Here is a 15,566-nt window from a genome sequence, read left to right on the forward strand (position 1 = left end):
CACTATTTTTCTGTCCTACAGTGGTCATCATAAATGAGTCGTGAAATCTTAAGCTTGTTTTAGGCTGTCTTTTACACACTGTTTGTACACTTATTTCACAATGCTCTGCAATCTCTTCAACCTCTTTCCATAGTTCTCCAAAGTAACCCTCACTTCTGTAGTCCTGTAATGTGTCTGTAAGGGCACCTACTAGATCCACAGCCCTTGCTAGGTCAATAGAGCTTGATTGGAGCATGTCAGGAAGACATTTGGCATCACCAAGCACTTTACAAAAGGTAACCAAAAGCCCTATGAAATGTAAATCTATCTGAGACAGAAGGCCCCTTGCCTCCACTGATCCATCACCACTATTTTCAAGTGTGATATCCTGTAGCACTCTCCGAAACTGCTGGAAGCCTGTCCCTCAGATTACAGCATGCCATGTATTTGCATGCCCACCTTACATCCGTAAGTCTCTGTAGTTCCCTGGGCTGCTGCTGTGGATACAGCTCTTTCTGAACTGCAAGCCACTTGAGATGAACGTAGGAGCCAGATACAATGTTATAAAGCTTCTGCAGGAAAGCAAAAAAGTTAACTGCCTCAGGCACTCATTTTACAGCATCGACAAGAACCAAATTCAAACAATGTGCATTACAGTGCACATAAAATGCAAATCTTGCACTGTTTTTAATCCGTGCAGACACACCAGAATGCTTTCTGCTCATGACAGATGCACTTTCAAAGCCTTGCCCCACAAGATTATTTCTGTAGTCCAGACCATGTTTTTCAAGGCAATCAATTATAATTTTTGTGAGCCGTGCTGCATCTAAGCTTTCAGATGACTGAAAGTGTAAAAAGCTTTCGTGGATGGTCCCGTTGTAAAAGTACCTCACAACTAAAGACGTGTTATTTTTCTTTAAATCTTTGGTTTCATCTGAAATTACACTAAAAACTTCACTTTCTTTTACTTGTCTTATTATTTCACTTTGTACCATCTCAGCTCAGCCCTCAAGAACTTCCTTCTGGATTTGGTGGCTTGTGTACTTAACATTGCCACATGCATTCATCCTTTTCTCTATGAGAGGGTCATGCTTTGCTATTTCTTCTAAGATTGTCAAAAATGACCCTTGTTGTGAGAGTCATTAGACTCTCGATGACCTCTCTGCGCTATATTTTGAGTGGCAGCTAATAGGTGCACATCTGCAATTGTTTTAATGTAAGTACAGTTTTCCTCCACTTTCTTTTTCCGGTCCTCATTTATAACATCTAACATTGATGAGTTTCTGTCAATAGCCCTTTTATGCTGATTCCAAGCATACATAGCATTGATATGATGCTCTGCCTTCGAATGGAACTTAAACCCAGAATCTTTAAACAGCACCTTTTTCCAGTTACAAAAACTTGACTGTGATGTGAAGGCAGATTCAGGTGTATTGGGCAGAGAAAAATGCCTACAGGCGAAACAATAAGTTGAATCTTGATTTACAGAATATTCAAGCCATGAATTGTCTTTATACCAGGAGCTGTTGAAAGCCCTTTTCCTAGTACCATGCTGCGCTCTGGCTGTACAGGACCCTCTTCTCTGGATCTTGAAATGTCTGAAATACACGTTAAATAATGTGTCATATCTCTATGGAAATGTATAATTTAGGGATCCACAAGATTAGATACTAACAGCTGCTTACTAAAATGTGTAGTATAAAGTATAGGCCTGGTCTACCATTGGGTCCTGTTGGAACATAAGTCTGATTTGAAAAATGCACTGCAGCAGAAAATAAATGATTATTTCAACAAGAGGTGGAATGAGATGTCAATCAGCATCAAACTGACAGTAGCGAATAACATTTTGGGGTGGCATCCGGGGTAGCCAATCAGATGCCAGAGCCACCTTGGACACCCCTCTGGCTCCGCCCCTGGCTACATGTCCCGTTTGGCATTTAAAACACCACAGTGGATATGGGACAAATTCTCTCACATTGTAACTAAGGAATCCTATCTGTACTTTTCCTAGCAAGACTTTCTCAAAACCTCAGCATCACTGATAAACTTTCACTTCTTTGACACCTGCCGTCACATTTTCTTTAATATAATCTGTGGACATATATTTGGGACTCTATGATGACTCCCCTCAATCTAGCATACGCACCAGGGACATGGTTTTAATCTTTTTACCATTATGCGTTTTCCATTTTCAGAATATTCTCTTGCTGAGCTTGGCTACCACACAATATTAACAATCTACCATGTCCAATGAAACGAACTAATTTCACTTCACCTACCTCTTTCTCTACGGCATTAGTTAGTTGTAAATGAGGCTCTGTGTTGTCATCAAACACTATTACCACTTTCCACTCCAACACATCATTACTCTTTCTTCCTACTTTGGCCATATTTATGCTTTCGGGGTGCAGTGCACCCGATCGGGTGGCTTTCTTTACTAGACACTCCACTGCTTTCTGTATCGTGATCTCTTTTCTTCCGATGTCTTCCCACTACCGATCTCTGACCCTCATCCTCCCGCTGCATACAATCAGAACGGACAAGAATATGGTTCGCATTGCAGCACAGCTGTTTCTTCACCAACTTCTCCATTACGTCCGCACTACGCCTTTTCCAACCTCTAACCCTCTTTCATCGTTTGACGACACTTCCGAATCAGATGATAAAAATACAAGCGGGCAGATAGACGTAAATAAAAAGGAAAGTACGTTTGCTGCTTTTGGAACTACTGTGTCGTTTATATGTATCTATATATGATTTATCGTACTGATATTGTATGTACAATATCCACAAATGGATTAAGATTTATATGAAAATAATCTTCCATATGTTATGAGTACGGGGGTATAGCTCAGTGGTAGAGCATTTGACTGCAGATCAAGAGGTCCCCGGTTCAAATCCGGGTGCCCCCTCATTATGTTTGATACTTTTGCTCACACTTTAACCTCAATAAGTATAACCTTTAGAAGCGCATTGTATCTGCCTACATCTGGTGTGATTAGGTCCATTACAGTTTCGTGAACAGCGGAGTAGAAAAAAACACACCTACCCTTAGCTACAATAATATATAATGTATATCATAGTTACATAGTTACATTCACCACTTGCTTTATTGCTCATCACATTTAATTTAATCTCACTGCATAGTGTCATAGTAGTAGTGTCCGATGGTTGGTATAGCAATTTTCTGGTCTGGTCAGCGATACGATGCAGTCAGCCAGTCAGTCAGCCAGCCAGCCAGTCAGTCAGAGATTGGCCTTGGAGTGTTCTGACTTGATGAGGCTGGAGACCAGGGGCTGGAGGATACTGCTGTAGGTATCCACCTGGCTGTCCTCCTGCCCCAGCCCCTGGCTGTCCTCCTGCCCCAGCCCTGAGAACTCAACACAAGGCTCCAGGTTGGAAGGCCTCTTATCTTGTGAGAAAGAGAAACAGAAAGAGAGCAAAAGAGCCTTTTTACTCCCTTTAACCAGAAGGGGGTGCTATAATCCCACAGCAGTTGTTGGTGTGGTTATTTTGTGCCTCAGGTCAAGGAAGAAATAATTGTACCTTTCCAAGACTCAGAGGAATTACTGGTACCCACAACCCTCCAGTCATTAATATACCTGCAGAAATATAAAAAGCATTGTTGCTTTGGGTAACACTGTATTGCAACTGTCTCAATGTGATCACCTGTTATAATGAAGGATGATAAAAAAGGTACATATGGTGGTTAGTTACTCGTCAAAGTTGAGAGCGTTGGTCCACTCCAGTAGTTCATCCACCTCCCACTCTACGATGTGGTTGGGTCCCAGCTGCTCCACGGCGTCCATCATGCCCTGGGCTGACCGCTCCACCAGCATGGCTGTCTCACTATGCTCTGTACGTGCATGCAGACAGCCACAGTCATACCTGCAGACAGTAGGTAGAAGGACAGGTGAGGGGAACAGGTAGAGGGACAGGTGAGGGTGAGGGGAACAGGTAGAGGGACAGGTGAGGGGAACAGGTAGAGGGACAGGTGAGGATGAGGGGAACAGGCAGAGGGACAGGAGGGGCGTGGGGGGAACAGGTAGAAGGACAGGTGTTGGTGAGGGGAACAGGAAGAAGGACAGGTGTGGGAGTGAACAGGTAGAAGGACAGGTGTTGGTGAGGGGAACAGGTAGAGGGACAGGTGCGTGGTGAGGGGAACAGGTAGAAGGACAGGTGGGAGTAACAGGTAGAGGGACAGGTGTTGGTGAGGGGAACAGGTAGAGGGACAGGTGTTGGTGAGGGGAACAGGTAGAGGGACAGGTGTTGGTGAGGGGAACAGGTAGAGGGACAGGTGTTGGTGAGGGTAACAGGTAGAAGGACAGGTCGGAGTAACAGGTAGAGGGACAGGTGTTGGTGAGGGGAACAGGTAGAAGGACAGGTCGGAGTAACAGGTAGAGGGACAGGTGGGAGGGTAACAGGTAGAGGGACAGGTGTTGGTGAGGGGAACAGGTAGAGGGACAGGTAAGGGTGAGGGGAACAGGAAGAGGGACAGGTGTTGGTGAGGGGAACAGGTAGAGGGACAGGTGTTGGTGAGGGGAACAGGTAGAGGGACAGGTGATGGTGAGGGGAACAGGTAGAAGGACAGGTCGGAGTAACAGGTAGAGGGACAGGTGTTGGTGAGGGGAACAGGTAGAGGGACAGGTAAGGGTGAGAGGAACAGGAAGAAGGACAGGTGTTGGTGAGGGGAACAGGTAGAGGGACAGGTGTGGTGAGGGTAACAGGTAGAAGGACAGGTGGGAGTAACAGGTAGAGGGACAGGTGTTGGTGAGGGGAACAGGTAGAGGGACAGGAAGGGTGAGGGGAACAGGAAGAAGGACAGGTGTTGGTGAGGGGAACAGGTAGAGGGACAGGTGCGGGTGAGGGGAACAGGTAGAGGGACAGGTGAGGGGGGAACAGGTAGAGGGACAGGTGAGGATGGGGGAACAGGTAGAGGGACAGGTGAGGGTGAGGGGAACAGGTAGAGGGACAGGTGCAGGTGGGGGGAACAGGTAGAAGGACAGGGGGAGGGGAACAGGTAGAGGGACAGGAGGGGGTGGGGGAACAGGTAGAGGGACAGGTAAGGCTAAGAGAGAGGGACAGGTGACGGTGAGGGGGACAGGTAGAGGGACAGGAGGGGGTGGGGGGACAGGTAGAGGGACAGGTAAGGCTGAGGGGGACAGGTGACGGTGAGGGGGGCAGGTAGAGGGACAGGTGTGAGTGAGGGGGGCAGGTAGAGGGACAGGTAGGGGTGAGGGGGACAGCTGAGGCTATTAGAGGTTAGCATTGCTGTTACAGATAAGCAATAATGATTCAGTTTGAGCATACAGGTGAGTGAACAGGCGAGTAGTGCTGTTGCATACAGGTGAGTGAACAGGAGAGTAGTGCTGTTGCATACAGGTGAGTGAACAGGTGAGTAGTGCTGTTGCATACAGGTGAGTGAACAGGAGAGTAGTGCTGTTGCATACAGGTGAGTGAACAGGAGAGTAGTGCTGTTACATACAGGTGAGTGAACAGGCGAGTAGTGCTGTTGCATACAGGTGAGTGAACAGGTGAGTAGTGCTGTTGCATACAGGTGAGTGAACAGGTGAGTAGTGCTGTTGCATACAGGTGAGTGAACAGGAGAGTAGTGCTGTTGCATACAGGTGAGTGAACAGGTGAGTAGTGCTGTTGCATACAGGTGAGTGAACAGGTGAGTAGTGCTGTTGCATACAGGTGAGTGAACAGGTGAGTAGTGCTGTTGCATACAGGTGAGTGAAGGTGAGTAGTGCTGTTGCATACAGGTGAGTGAACAGGTGAGTAGTGCTGTTGCATACAGGTGAGTGAACAGGTGAGTAGTGCTGTTGCATACAGGTGAGTGAACAGGTGAGTAGTGCTGTTGCATACAGGTGAGTGAACAGGTGAGTAGTGCTGTTGCATACAGGTGAGTGAACAGGTGAGTAGTGCTGTTGCAGGTAAGGACGCACACGAACTCACATCTGCTTCAACCATTCAATCTTCCTCCTCTTCTTCCTCCTGTCCACGTCCTGACGACGCTGCAGTTTGGAATGGTGAAACTCCACCTTCCTGCCATTGGTCTCCAACGTGATGATGTCACCTAACAGAGCAGCCTGAACCAATACAGAGAGAGAGTGCACAGCAGTTCTCAAATGATTCTTCTTTCACAGAGTAGCTGAGTACTGCACTAAAACAATGAAGGCAAACAAAGTATCTCTGTTGGTGGTTCCAACCATATCATACTGAACCCACATCTGATACAGTGTGATATCATGGAATCAGAACTTGTGCACCACCTTCCCAGAGAGCAGTCTCCAGCTGTTGTTCTCCACGCGGTGGTACCAGCCAGCATGGTCGTCCTGCACCTGGGTCCTCCCGTTGTGTATCTGCCTGGGGACGGGCCTCTTCTGCCTGGGGTGGGTGTAGTCCTTGGGGCTGTTGGCACACATGTCCACGATGGGTCGATGGGTGTAGATCTTATAGTAGATGCTCGGTGGAAAGGTGGTCTGTGAGGGGAGAGAAAAACCCATCTCACATTAGCATGCACACATCTATTTGTATTGCATAAATCATCGCAGATAGATTTTGAAATAAATTCAGGTATTAGTATTGCTGATGGGTGTTTATTTAAGCAATAAGGCCCAGGGGTGTGTGGTATATGGCCAATATACCACAGCTAAGGGCTATTCTTATTAACCTTGCAACGCGGAGTGCCTGGATACAGCCCTTAGCCGTGGTATATTGGCCATATACCACAAACCCTGAGGTGCCTTATTGCTATTATAAACTGGTTATCAATGTAATTAAACAGTATAATACATGTTTTGTCATAGCGGGGTCTGATGAAGACAGCTTGTCTGTCCAAACGTTGGTTATTAAATTATCACATCTGATCTCCTAGAGTGTGAGGCTCTCCTTTTCTTTTTCATATGGTCTGATATAACACAGCTGCCAGCCAATCAGCATTCGGGGCTTGAACCAGACAGTTTATAATGTGCATTTTAGCACTGACAAAATGAACTTACCCCTCCCAGTCTGAATCTGATGTGGACTCCTGCAGCAGCATCCAGAATATTTGCCTGCAACAACCATAGTAACATACATGTGTCTGTGTGTGTGAGTCTGTGTGTCTGTCTTGTGTGTGTGTGTGTGTGTGTGTGTGTATGTCTGGTGTCTGTACCTCTCTGGGGTTGACATTTTTGAGCAGGAGTTGAGGGTCTCCCTGGTTACGGAACCTCACAAGGTTCTTGAAGTACTGGAACACGCGTGTATCCTACACATAGGATATAGAGGTTACACGGTCTGTGTGTGTTAGTGTGTGTGTGTGTTGTATTGTGGTTCACCCACCACATGTCTCCTCCATGTCCTCTGTATCATCCTGGCAGCTCTGTGGTAGACTCTCTGCTGCCGGTTGTCCAGCTCCGTCATATCCTCCACTGGGGGGGACGAAGGGGCACTGGGAGGGGGTTAAAGGTTAAAGAGGTAACTATGCTGGGCTGAGATCAGTGTTTGAGGTGGGGTGGTGCGATTGGTACTAAGAACCTTCACTTTTACTGCTTGAGTGGTGGCACATCACCTTATACCTGCTCTAAAATACTGAGGCATTGTAACTTTAGGTGTTAGGTGGTGGAGGTATATCCATTTAATGTTGAGTTTAGGAATAACTTCTACTAACCTTTCTATTGCGTAATTGTAAATGTTCTTCTCCATGCTTATGAACTGGACCTGTGCCTGTGACCGAAATGGGTATAAATACAAAGAACATTAAAGAACTGTTGTTATGCAACGGTCACAATGGACAGAGACCTTATGCAGCAAAACTGAACACAGACACGCGTAGAATAAACACTGGCAACAGACAGACACAGACAACTGACTCGCCCAGCAACTGCGTCAGAAAAACGAACCGTCTACATTCGTCGCACTATGATGATCCACCTATTCCAATTACGCACAGAGTTTACCCTAAATGTGTCTGTTCAAAACACAACTCTTGCCCGTTGATATATAGATAACAGTTAGTTAATACATGTCATCATTTGTTTTCGTTATATATATATTTGCAAAACATGCCCTAAACGCAGAGTTGTTGTGTTCAGGTTTTCCCTGTTTGAGCAAACGCCATTTGGTTACCAAGCAACATGCAGAGCGTGTCACCGGCTACATTTCCATCCATTTGGCGACGTAAAAACAAAATGCTATTCCCACCACAATTGTGTTTCCATCAAATATATTTTCTATCGAATAAAAGTTTGTGCGTGCACATACACATTTTTTTGCAGTTAAATGAGTTTCCATCGCATTTTCAACTCTATTGATCGTTTTCTAACAAAAAAATTTGCGTTTTATAGCGAGTTTGCCCAGGTGCGCTCTACACAACAGCCAGTCGATATAGCGCGGGTATAGCCTACATGATAAGATTATTATGGACAAAAGAGCAATATTGATTTTATTTGTCAAACGAATAAGAATAAGACACCTTAATATTTATTGGAAATGAGCATCAAGCTCATCACCTTGCACTTTCACCCATGGGCGGACTAGGACAACAATTCTGGCCTGGAATTTTACCACCACACATAAGATCTCTCACCCCCCCATAAGATCACCTAAACTTGTGTAAACCTCGGACTTTATTTTTGGAGTTTATTCCAAAAACCCTTTTCTTTCCCCATTCATCTTCAGACATGAAATGCAACACAATGTGCTTCACAGAAAAACTGAAAAAGAATCGATGAAAATAAAAAATAAAACATTTACTACACAACAAACATAAGAGGATAAAAAACAGAATGATAAGCCTTTAAGCCTTTCTATTATGACCATCTGGGTGTCTGTGTGTGCTCATCCATTTGCTGTGTGAGTGTTACCTGTAGGAAGTGGTCTATCTGCTGCTGCAGCTCCATGTCTATGGATGTTACCTGTAGGAAGTGGTCTATCTGCTGCTGCAGCTCCATGTCTATGGATGTTATCTGTAGGAAATGGTCTATCTGCTGCAGCAGCTCCATGTCTATGGATGTTACCTGTAGGAAGTGGTCTATCTGCTGCTGCAGCTCCATGTCTATGGATGTTACCTGTAGGAAGTGGTCTTTCTGCTGCTGCAGCAGCTCCATGTCTATGGATGTTACCTGTAGGAAGTGGTCTATCTGCTACTGCAGCAGCTCCATGTCTATGGATGTTACCTGTAGGAAGTGGTCTATCTGCTGCAGCAGCTCCATGTCTATGGATGTTACCTGTAGGAAGTGGTCTATCTGCTGCTGCAGCAGCTCCATGTCTATGGATGTTACCTGTAGGAAGTGGTCTATCTGCTGCAGCAGCTCCATGTCTATAGATGTTACCTGTAGGAAGTGGTCTATCTGCTGCTGCAGCAGCTCCATGTCTATGGATGTTACCTGTAGGAAGTGGTCTATCTGCTGCTGCAGCAGCTCCATGTCTATGGATGTTATCTGTAGGAAGTGGTCTATCTGCTGCTGCAGCAGCTCCATGTCTATGGATGTTACCTATAGGAAGTGGTCTATCTGCTGCTGCAGCAGCTCCATGTCTATGGATGTTACCTATAGGAAGTGGTCTATCTGCTGCTGCAGCAGCTCCATGTCTATGGATGTTACCTGTAGGAAGTGGTCTATCTGCTACTGCAGCATCTCCATGTCTATGGATGTTACCTGTAGGAAGTGGTCTATCTGCTGCAGCAGCTCCATGTCTATGGATGTTACCTATAGGAAGTGGTCTATCTGCTGCTGCAGCAGCTCCATGTCTATGGATGTTACCTGTAGGAAGTGGTCTATCTGCTACTGCAGCAGCTCCATGTCTATGGATGTTACCTGTAGGAAGTGGTCTATCTGCTGCAGCAGCTCCATGTCTATGGATGTTACCTATAGGAAGTGGTCTATCTGCTGCTGCAGCAGCTCCATGTCTATGGATGTTACCTGTAGGAAGTGGTCTATCTGCTGCTGCAGCAGCTCCATGTCTATGGATGTTACCTGTAGGAAGTGGTCTATCTGCTGCTGCAGCAGCTCCATGTCTATGGATGTTCTTCTCTACTTAACATTTAGGATGTGAGGAATTGCACTGGACTGAAACTCTGCATCCAGCGTCTCTATGGAGAATGAAGATTCTATACAAGTACAAAGTCAATTTAGTTAATCACACATTACATACTGCCCCTGTTCCTCTCTAGAAAAAGAGGGAAATACTGTACACGATTATACTCTAGTATACACAGAGCAATGTGTGCAAGGCAGGGAAGGACAGCTTCAATCTCACCCAGTGGTGCAGGTGTAGGGGTGGCCATGCATACGCCCACCTACTTCTGGGCATACGCCCAGAGAGAGAGAAAGAGCAATAGATAGAGAAAGAGAGAGAAACCTTGCCAGGGTGTGAGGTAGATAGACAGAAGAGGGGACGATGGGAAGGAGGGAAGGGAAGGGAGAAGGGAAGGGGGGAAGGGAAGGGAAGGAAGGGAAGGAAGGAAGGGAAGGGAAGGAAGGGAAGGGAAGGAAGGAAGGGAAGGAAGGGAAGGGAAGGAGAAGGGAGAAGGGAAGGGAGAAGGGAGAAGGGAAGGGAGAAGGGGAGCGAGAAGGGAGAAGGGGAAGGGAAGGAAGGAAGGAAGGGAGAAACGGAAGGGAGACGGGAGAAGGGAAGGGAGAAGGGGAGGGAGAAGGGAGAAGGGAAGGGAAAAGGGAGAAGGGAAGGGAGAAGGGAGGGAAGGGAAGGGAAGGGTCTGGGAAGGGAAGGGAAGGGAGAAGGGAAGGGAAGGGAGAAGGGGAGGGAGAAGGGAGAAGGGAAGGGAAGGGAGAAGGGAAGGGAAGGGAAGGGAAGGGAGAAGGTAAGGGAGAAGGGAGAAGGGAAGGGAGAAGGGAAGGGAAGGGAGAAGGGAAGGGAAGGGAGAAGGGAGAAGGGAAGGGAAGGGAGAAGGGAGAAGGGAAGGGAAGGGAGAAGGGAAGGGAGAAGGGAGAAGGGAAGGGAAGGGAGAAGGGAGAAGGGAAGGGAAGGGAGAAGGGAAGGGAAGGGAGAAGGGAAGGGAGAACGGAAGGGAGAAGGGAAGGGAGAAGGGAGAAGGGAGAAGGGAAGGGAGAACGGAAGGGAGAAGGGAAGGGAGAAGGGAGAAGGGAGAAGGGAAGGGAAGGGAGAAGGGAAGGGAGAACGGAAGGGAGAAGGGAAGGGAGAAGGGAGAAGGGAAGGGAGAAGGGAAGGGAAGGGAAGGGAGAAGGGAAGGGAAGGGAAGGGAGAAAGGAAGGGAGAAGGGAGAAGGGAAGGGAGAAGGGAAGGGAGAAGGGAGAAGGGAAGGAAGAAGGGAGAAGGAAGGGAAGGGAGAACGGAAGGGAGAAGGGAAGGGAGAAGGGAAGGGAGAAGGGAGAAGGGAAGGGAAGGGAGAAGGGAAGGGAAGGGAAGGGAGAACGGAAGGGAGAAGGGAAGGGAGAAGGGAAGGGAAGGGAGAAGGGAAGGGAAGGGAGAAGGGAAGGGAAGGGAGAAGGGAAGGGAGAAGGGAAGGGAGAAGGGAGAAGGGAAGGGAAGGGAGAAGGGAAGGGAAGGGAGAAGGAAGGGAAGGAAGGGAAGGGAAGGGAAGGAGAAGGGAGAAGGGAAGGGAGAAGGGAAGGGAGAAGGGAGAACGGAAGGGAGAAGGGAAGGGAAGGGAGAAGGGAAGGGAGAAGGGAGAACGGAAGGGAGAAGGGAAGGGAAGGGAAGGGAAGGGAGAAGGGAGAAGGAAGGGAAAGGGAAGGAGAAGGGAAGGGAGAAGGGAAGGAAGGGAGAAGGGAAGGGAAGGGAGAAGGAAGGGAGAAGGAGAAGGAAGGAGAAGGAAGGAGAAGGGAAGGGAGAAGGGAAGGGAGAAGGGAAGGGAAGGAAGGGAAGGGAGAAGGGAAGGGAAGGGAAGGGAAGGGAAGGGAAGGAGAACGGAAGGGAGAAGGGAAGGGAGAAGGGAAGGAAGGGAGAAGGGGAAGGGAAGGGAAGGGAAGGGAGAAGGGAAGGGAGAAGGGAAGGGAGAAGGGAAGGGAAGGGAGAAGGGAAGGGAAGGGAGAAGGGAAGGGAGAAGGGAGAACGGAAGGGAGAAGGGAAGGGAGAAGGGAAGGGAAAGGGAAGGGAGAAGGGAAGGGAGAAGGGAAGGGAGAAGGGAGAAGGGAAGGGAGAAGGGAAGGGAAGGGAGAAGGGAAGGGAGAAGGGAAGGGAGAAGGGAGAACGGAAGGGAGAAGGGAAGGGAGAAGGGAAGGGAAGGGAGAAGGGAGAAGGGAAGGGAGAAGGGAAGGGAGAAGGGAAGGGAAGGGAGAAGGGAGAAGGGAAGGGAGAAGGGAAGGGAGAAGGGAAGGGAGAAGGGAAGGGAGAAGGGAAGGGAGAACGGAAGGGAGAAGGGAAGGGAGAAGGTAAGGCCTAACCATGGCAGCACCCAAGTCCAAAATTCTGCCCAAATGTTCAAGCCCATTACTGACAAGATCAGATTTGATAAATGACCATTTGTATTGACATTTTAATAACCCATCATTATGCAATATCTATTAGAAGACACCCATTCGAATGTTGTGCTGACAGGTTGAACTGCAGTGGGGAGAAGTCCATTGAAGTGTAATGACAAAGACAAGTAGGCGCATGTATGAAACAACATGAGTACTGTTGATAGCACCTACGCCCACTGAATATTTATGTAACAACGCCTGAGAGCTATACTTTTCATAACATTGCATGACTTATTAATGATTACTGTGCAAAACAGTATAGAAAGAGAGACAAACAGACGGCTTTGAACAGACACACTGAACACAAATGAAAACAAAGCCCTTTTCAATATGGACCTTGGGGGTTTGTCTTGACTCGTCTGTTCTGCAGTCAAGATGACTAATGCATGACAAAACCATTACAGCTTGTACACATTTATGTGGCTGTGCAGCCATGTGTGTCCTTTCCCAAGTGACATCATAGAAAATGGCCAAAGGGAACTGTGACCAGCTGCATTCTACCATTTGTCTAACCTAACCACACAGACAAACAGCTGCATCACAGCATAACACTGCATTGATGTAACTGGAATACAGAGAAAAACACCCTCTTTAGTACAATACAGTTAAATAGACGCACCTACACTCATTAAAGACACTATTTAAAGCAGAAAGTATGTGGAGAGGCTTTGTGTTTGATATTGTTAGTCTAGGTCCATTCTCATAGGTGGAATGTGGTTTGGTACACCTGCTCTTGGCAGGAGCAAGGGGAAAGTCATAGCAAACTACTACTGTCACAGCACACATTCTTGTTGGACATAATAGTTTGATATAAATATCTTGTTCGACATAATAGTTTGTTGGACATAATAGTTTGATATACATATCTTGTTGGACATAATAGTTTGATATACATATCTTGTTGGACATAATAGTTTGATATAAATATCTTGTTGGACATAATAGTTTGATATAAATATCTTGTTGGACATAATAGTTTGTTGGACATAATAGTTTGATATACATATCTTGTTGGACATAATAGTTTGATATAAATATCTTGTTGGACATAATAGTTTGATATAAATATCTTGTTGGACATAATAGTTTGATATAAATATCTTGTTGGACATAATAGTTTGATATAAATATATTGTTGGACATAATAGTTTGATATAAATATATTGTTGGACATAATAGTTTGATATAAATATCTTGTTGGAAGTACAGTAACAGATAATTAAACATATCTTGTTGGATATAACAGCTTAATATAAATATCTTGTTGGACAAAATAGTTGGATATACATATCATAAATTGGGCAGATACTCAATTAAAAATGTTTTATTGTTAATCCACATAATACCTTAACAAACCATCAGTGATGGAAACAGTAATCAATTGTCATACTTGAGTAAAAGTAAAGATAATTACTGAGTATATTACTGAGTAAAATCTGAGTAAATGACTGAGTAAAGACTGAGTAAAGACTGAGTAAAGACTGATTAAATGACTGAGTAAAGACTGATTAAATGACTGAGTAAATGACTGAGTAAAGGCTGAGTAAAGACTGAGTAAATGACTGAGTAAATGACTGAGTAAATGACTGAGTAAAGACTGAGTAAAGACTGATTAAATGACTGAGTTAATTACTGATTAATGACTGAGTAATGACTGAGTAATGACTGAGTAAAGACTGAGTAAATGACTGAGTAAAGACTGAGTAAATGACTGTGTAAAGGCTGAGTAAAGGCTGAGTAAAGACTGAGTAAATGACTGAGTAAATGACTGAGTAAAGACTGAGTAAAGACTGATTAAATGACTGAGTTAATTACTGATTAATGACTGAGTAATGACTGAGTAAATGACTGAGTAAATGAATGAGTAAAGACTGAGTAAATGACTGAGTAAATGACTGAGTAAAGGCTGAGTAAAGACTGATTAAATTACTGAGTTAATTACTGAGTAAAGACTGAGTAAAGACTGAGTAAAGACTGATTAAATGACTGTGTAAAGAAAATGACTCAAGTGAAAGTTAAAGTCACCTAGTAAAATACGACTTGAGTAAAAGTCTAAAAGTATCTGGCTTCAAATGTGCTTAAGTACAGTGGTGGAAAAAGTAGTACATTGTCATACCTGAGTAAAGTAAAAAGTACAAGTAAATTCTATACATCAAATTCCTCATATTAAGCAAGCCAGGGTAACACTCCAACACTCAGACTTAATTTACAAGCACAGTATTTGTGTTCAGTGAGTCCACCAGATCAGAGGCAGTAGCAATGGCAACGTGTTATATTGCTGTCCTGCCTGAGCATTCAAAATGTAACGAGCACTTTTGTGAGTCTGGGAAAATGTATGTGACTAAAAAGTTATTTATTATTTTCTCTAGGAATGTAGTTGTCAGCGTGTGTAAAAGAGGCGAAGTCAGGTGCAGGAGAGTAGTGTGATGTAAACAGGCGCACTTTATTAAAGTTCCAAAACGAGAGCACAACATAAATCAAATGCGCTCAAAAACACTAAACATAACAAAAGTAAAGCGCGTAAAAAGACACCACAGCAACATGAAACAGTTACACACAAAACATGATGGGAAACAGAGGGCTAAATACAAGTAGCTTAATTGGGGAAATGAAAACCAGGTGTGTATGGAAACAAGACAAATGGATATATGAAAAATGGAGCGGCGATGGCTAGAATGCCGGTGACGTCGATCGCCGAACACCGCCCGAACAAGGAGAGGAGCCGACTTCAGCGGAAGTCGTGACAGTAGTGAAGTAAAAGTAAAACTAATTGAAAATGTAAATAGTGAAGTAAAGTACAAATACCCCAAAAAACGACTTAAGTACTTTAAAGTATTTTTACTTAGTTAAGAAACAACTTTCTTCAGTGGGAATGTCAGTAGTTCAGCATAATGTTTCCTACTGGTTTTCTCATGGTTCTATTTAAAGTCATGTTCTCAAATGGTTCCAATAACATTAAGAAACAGAAACACAAGTTCCCATGTGGTTCTATTTAATGTCAGTTTTACTATATTCTGGTTAAATTCTCAGAAATGGTGACTTAAGCGAACTTCTCAGAACTTTCAGAGAATGTATGGTTCTCTTTTATTTCAGTTCTTGGCAATATTCTGGGAATGTTCAAAATAATTGAACTGTGCCACAGGTTGGTGGCACCTTAATAGT

The 15,566-nt window shown here is 45.1% G+C and overlaps 1 protein-coding gene and 1 non-coding gene across 3 annotated transcripts; one reads left to right on the forward strand and one right to left on the reverse strand.

Annotated features, from left to right (window-relative positions):
* The first annotated feature begins 2,819 nt into the window (after positions 1 to 2,819).
* Positions 2,820 to 2,891, forward strand: trnac-gca (transfer RNA cysteine (anticodon GCA)). The gene has a single exon. It is a non-coding gene; the product is annotated as a tRNA-Cys (tRNA).
* Positions 2,892 to 3,035: 144 nt separating this feature from the next.
* cssa29h11orf65 (chromosome ssa29 C11orf65 homolog) lies at positions 3,036 to 8,149 on the reverse strand. 2 transcript variants are annotated; one of them, XM_014181722.2, is made up of 10 exons: positions 7,866 to 8,149; positions 7,634 to 7,689; positions 7,306 to 7,414; positions 7,139 to 7,231; positions 6,984 to 7,037; positions 6,255 to 6,464; positions 5,938 to 6,071; positions 3,697 to 3,867; positions 3,526 to 3,581; positions 3,036 to 3,391 (listed from the first exon to the last, which is right to left on the reverse strand). In XM_014181722.2, exons 2-10 carry the CDS (start codon positions 7,666 to 7,668, stop codon positions 3,225 to 3,227), a joined length of 1,029 nt encoding a protein of 342 aa, XP_014037197.1. In that variant the 5' UTR covers positions 7,669 to 7,689; positions 7,866 to 8,149; the 3' UTR covers positions 3,036 to 3,224. The 2 variants fall into 2 exon arrangements, with proteins under 2 accessions (XP_014037197.1, XP_014037196.1); XM_014181721.2 differs by lacking the exon at positions 7,866 to 8,149 and having other exon boundaries at positions 7,634 to 7,839.
* Between the last annotated feature and the right edge of the window lie 7,417 nt (positions 8,150 to 15,566).

The sequence above is a fragment of the Salmo salar genome, chromosome ssa29, assembly GCF_905237065.1.
Source record: "Salmo salar chromosome ssa29, Ssal_v3.1, whole genome shotgun sequence".
Lineage (NCBI taxonomy): Eukaryota > Metazoa > Chordata > Actinopteri > Salmoniformes > Salmonidae > Salmo > Salmo salar.

Excerpts from the sequence above, each read along its gene's own strand:
- cssa29h11orf65 (XM_014181722.2), bottom strand. The coding sequence starts at position 7,668 with ATGGAGAAGAACATTTACAATTACGCAATAGAAAG. Across the intron at positions 6,465-6,983 it reads TCAGATTCAGACTGGGAGGG|ACCACCTTTCCACCGAGCAT; the intron begins GTAAGTTCATTT and ends CTCCCCTCACAG. Across the intron at positions 3,582-3,696 it reads AACGCTCTCAACTTTGACGA|GTATATTAATGACTGGAGGG; the intron begins GTAACTAACCAC and ends ATATTTCTGCAG.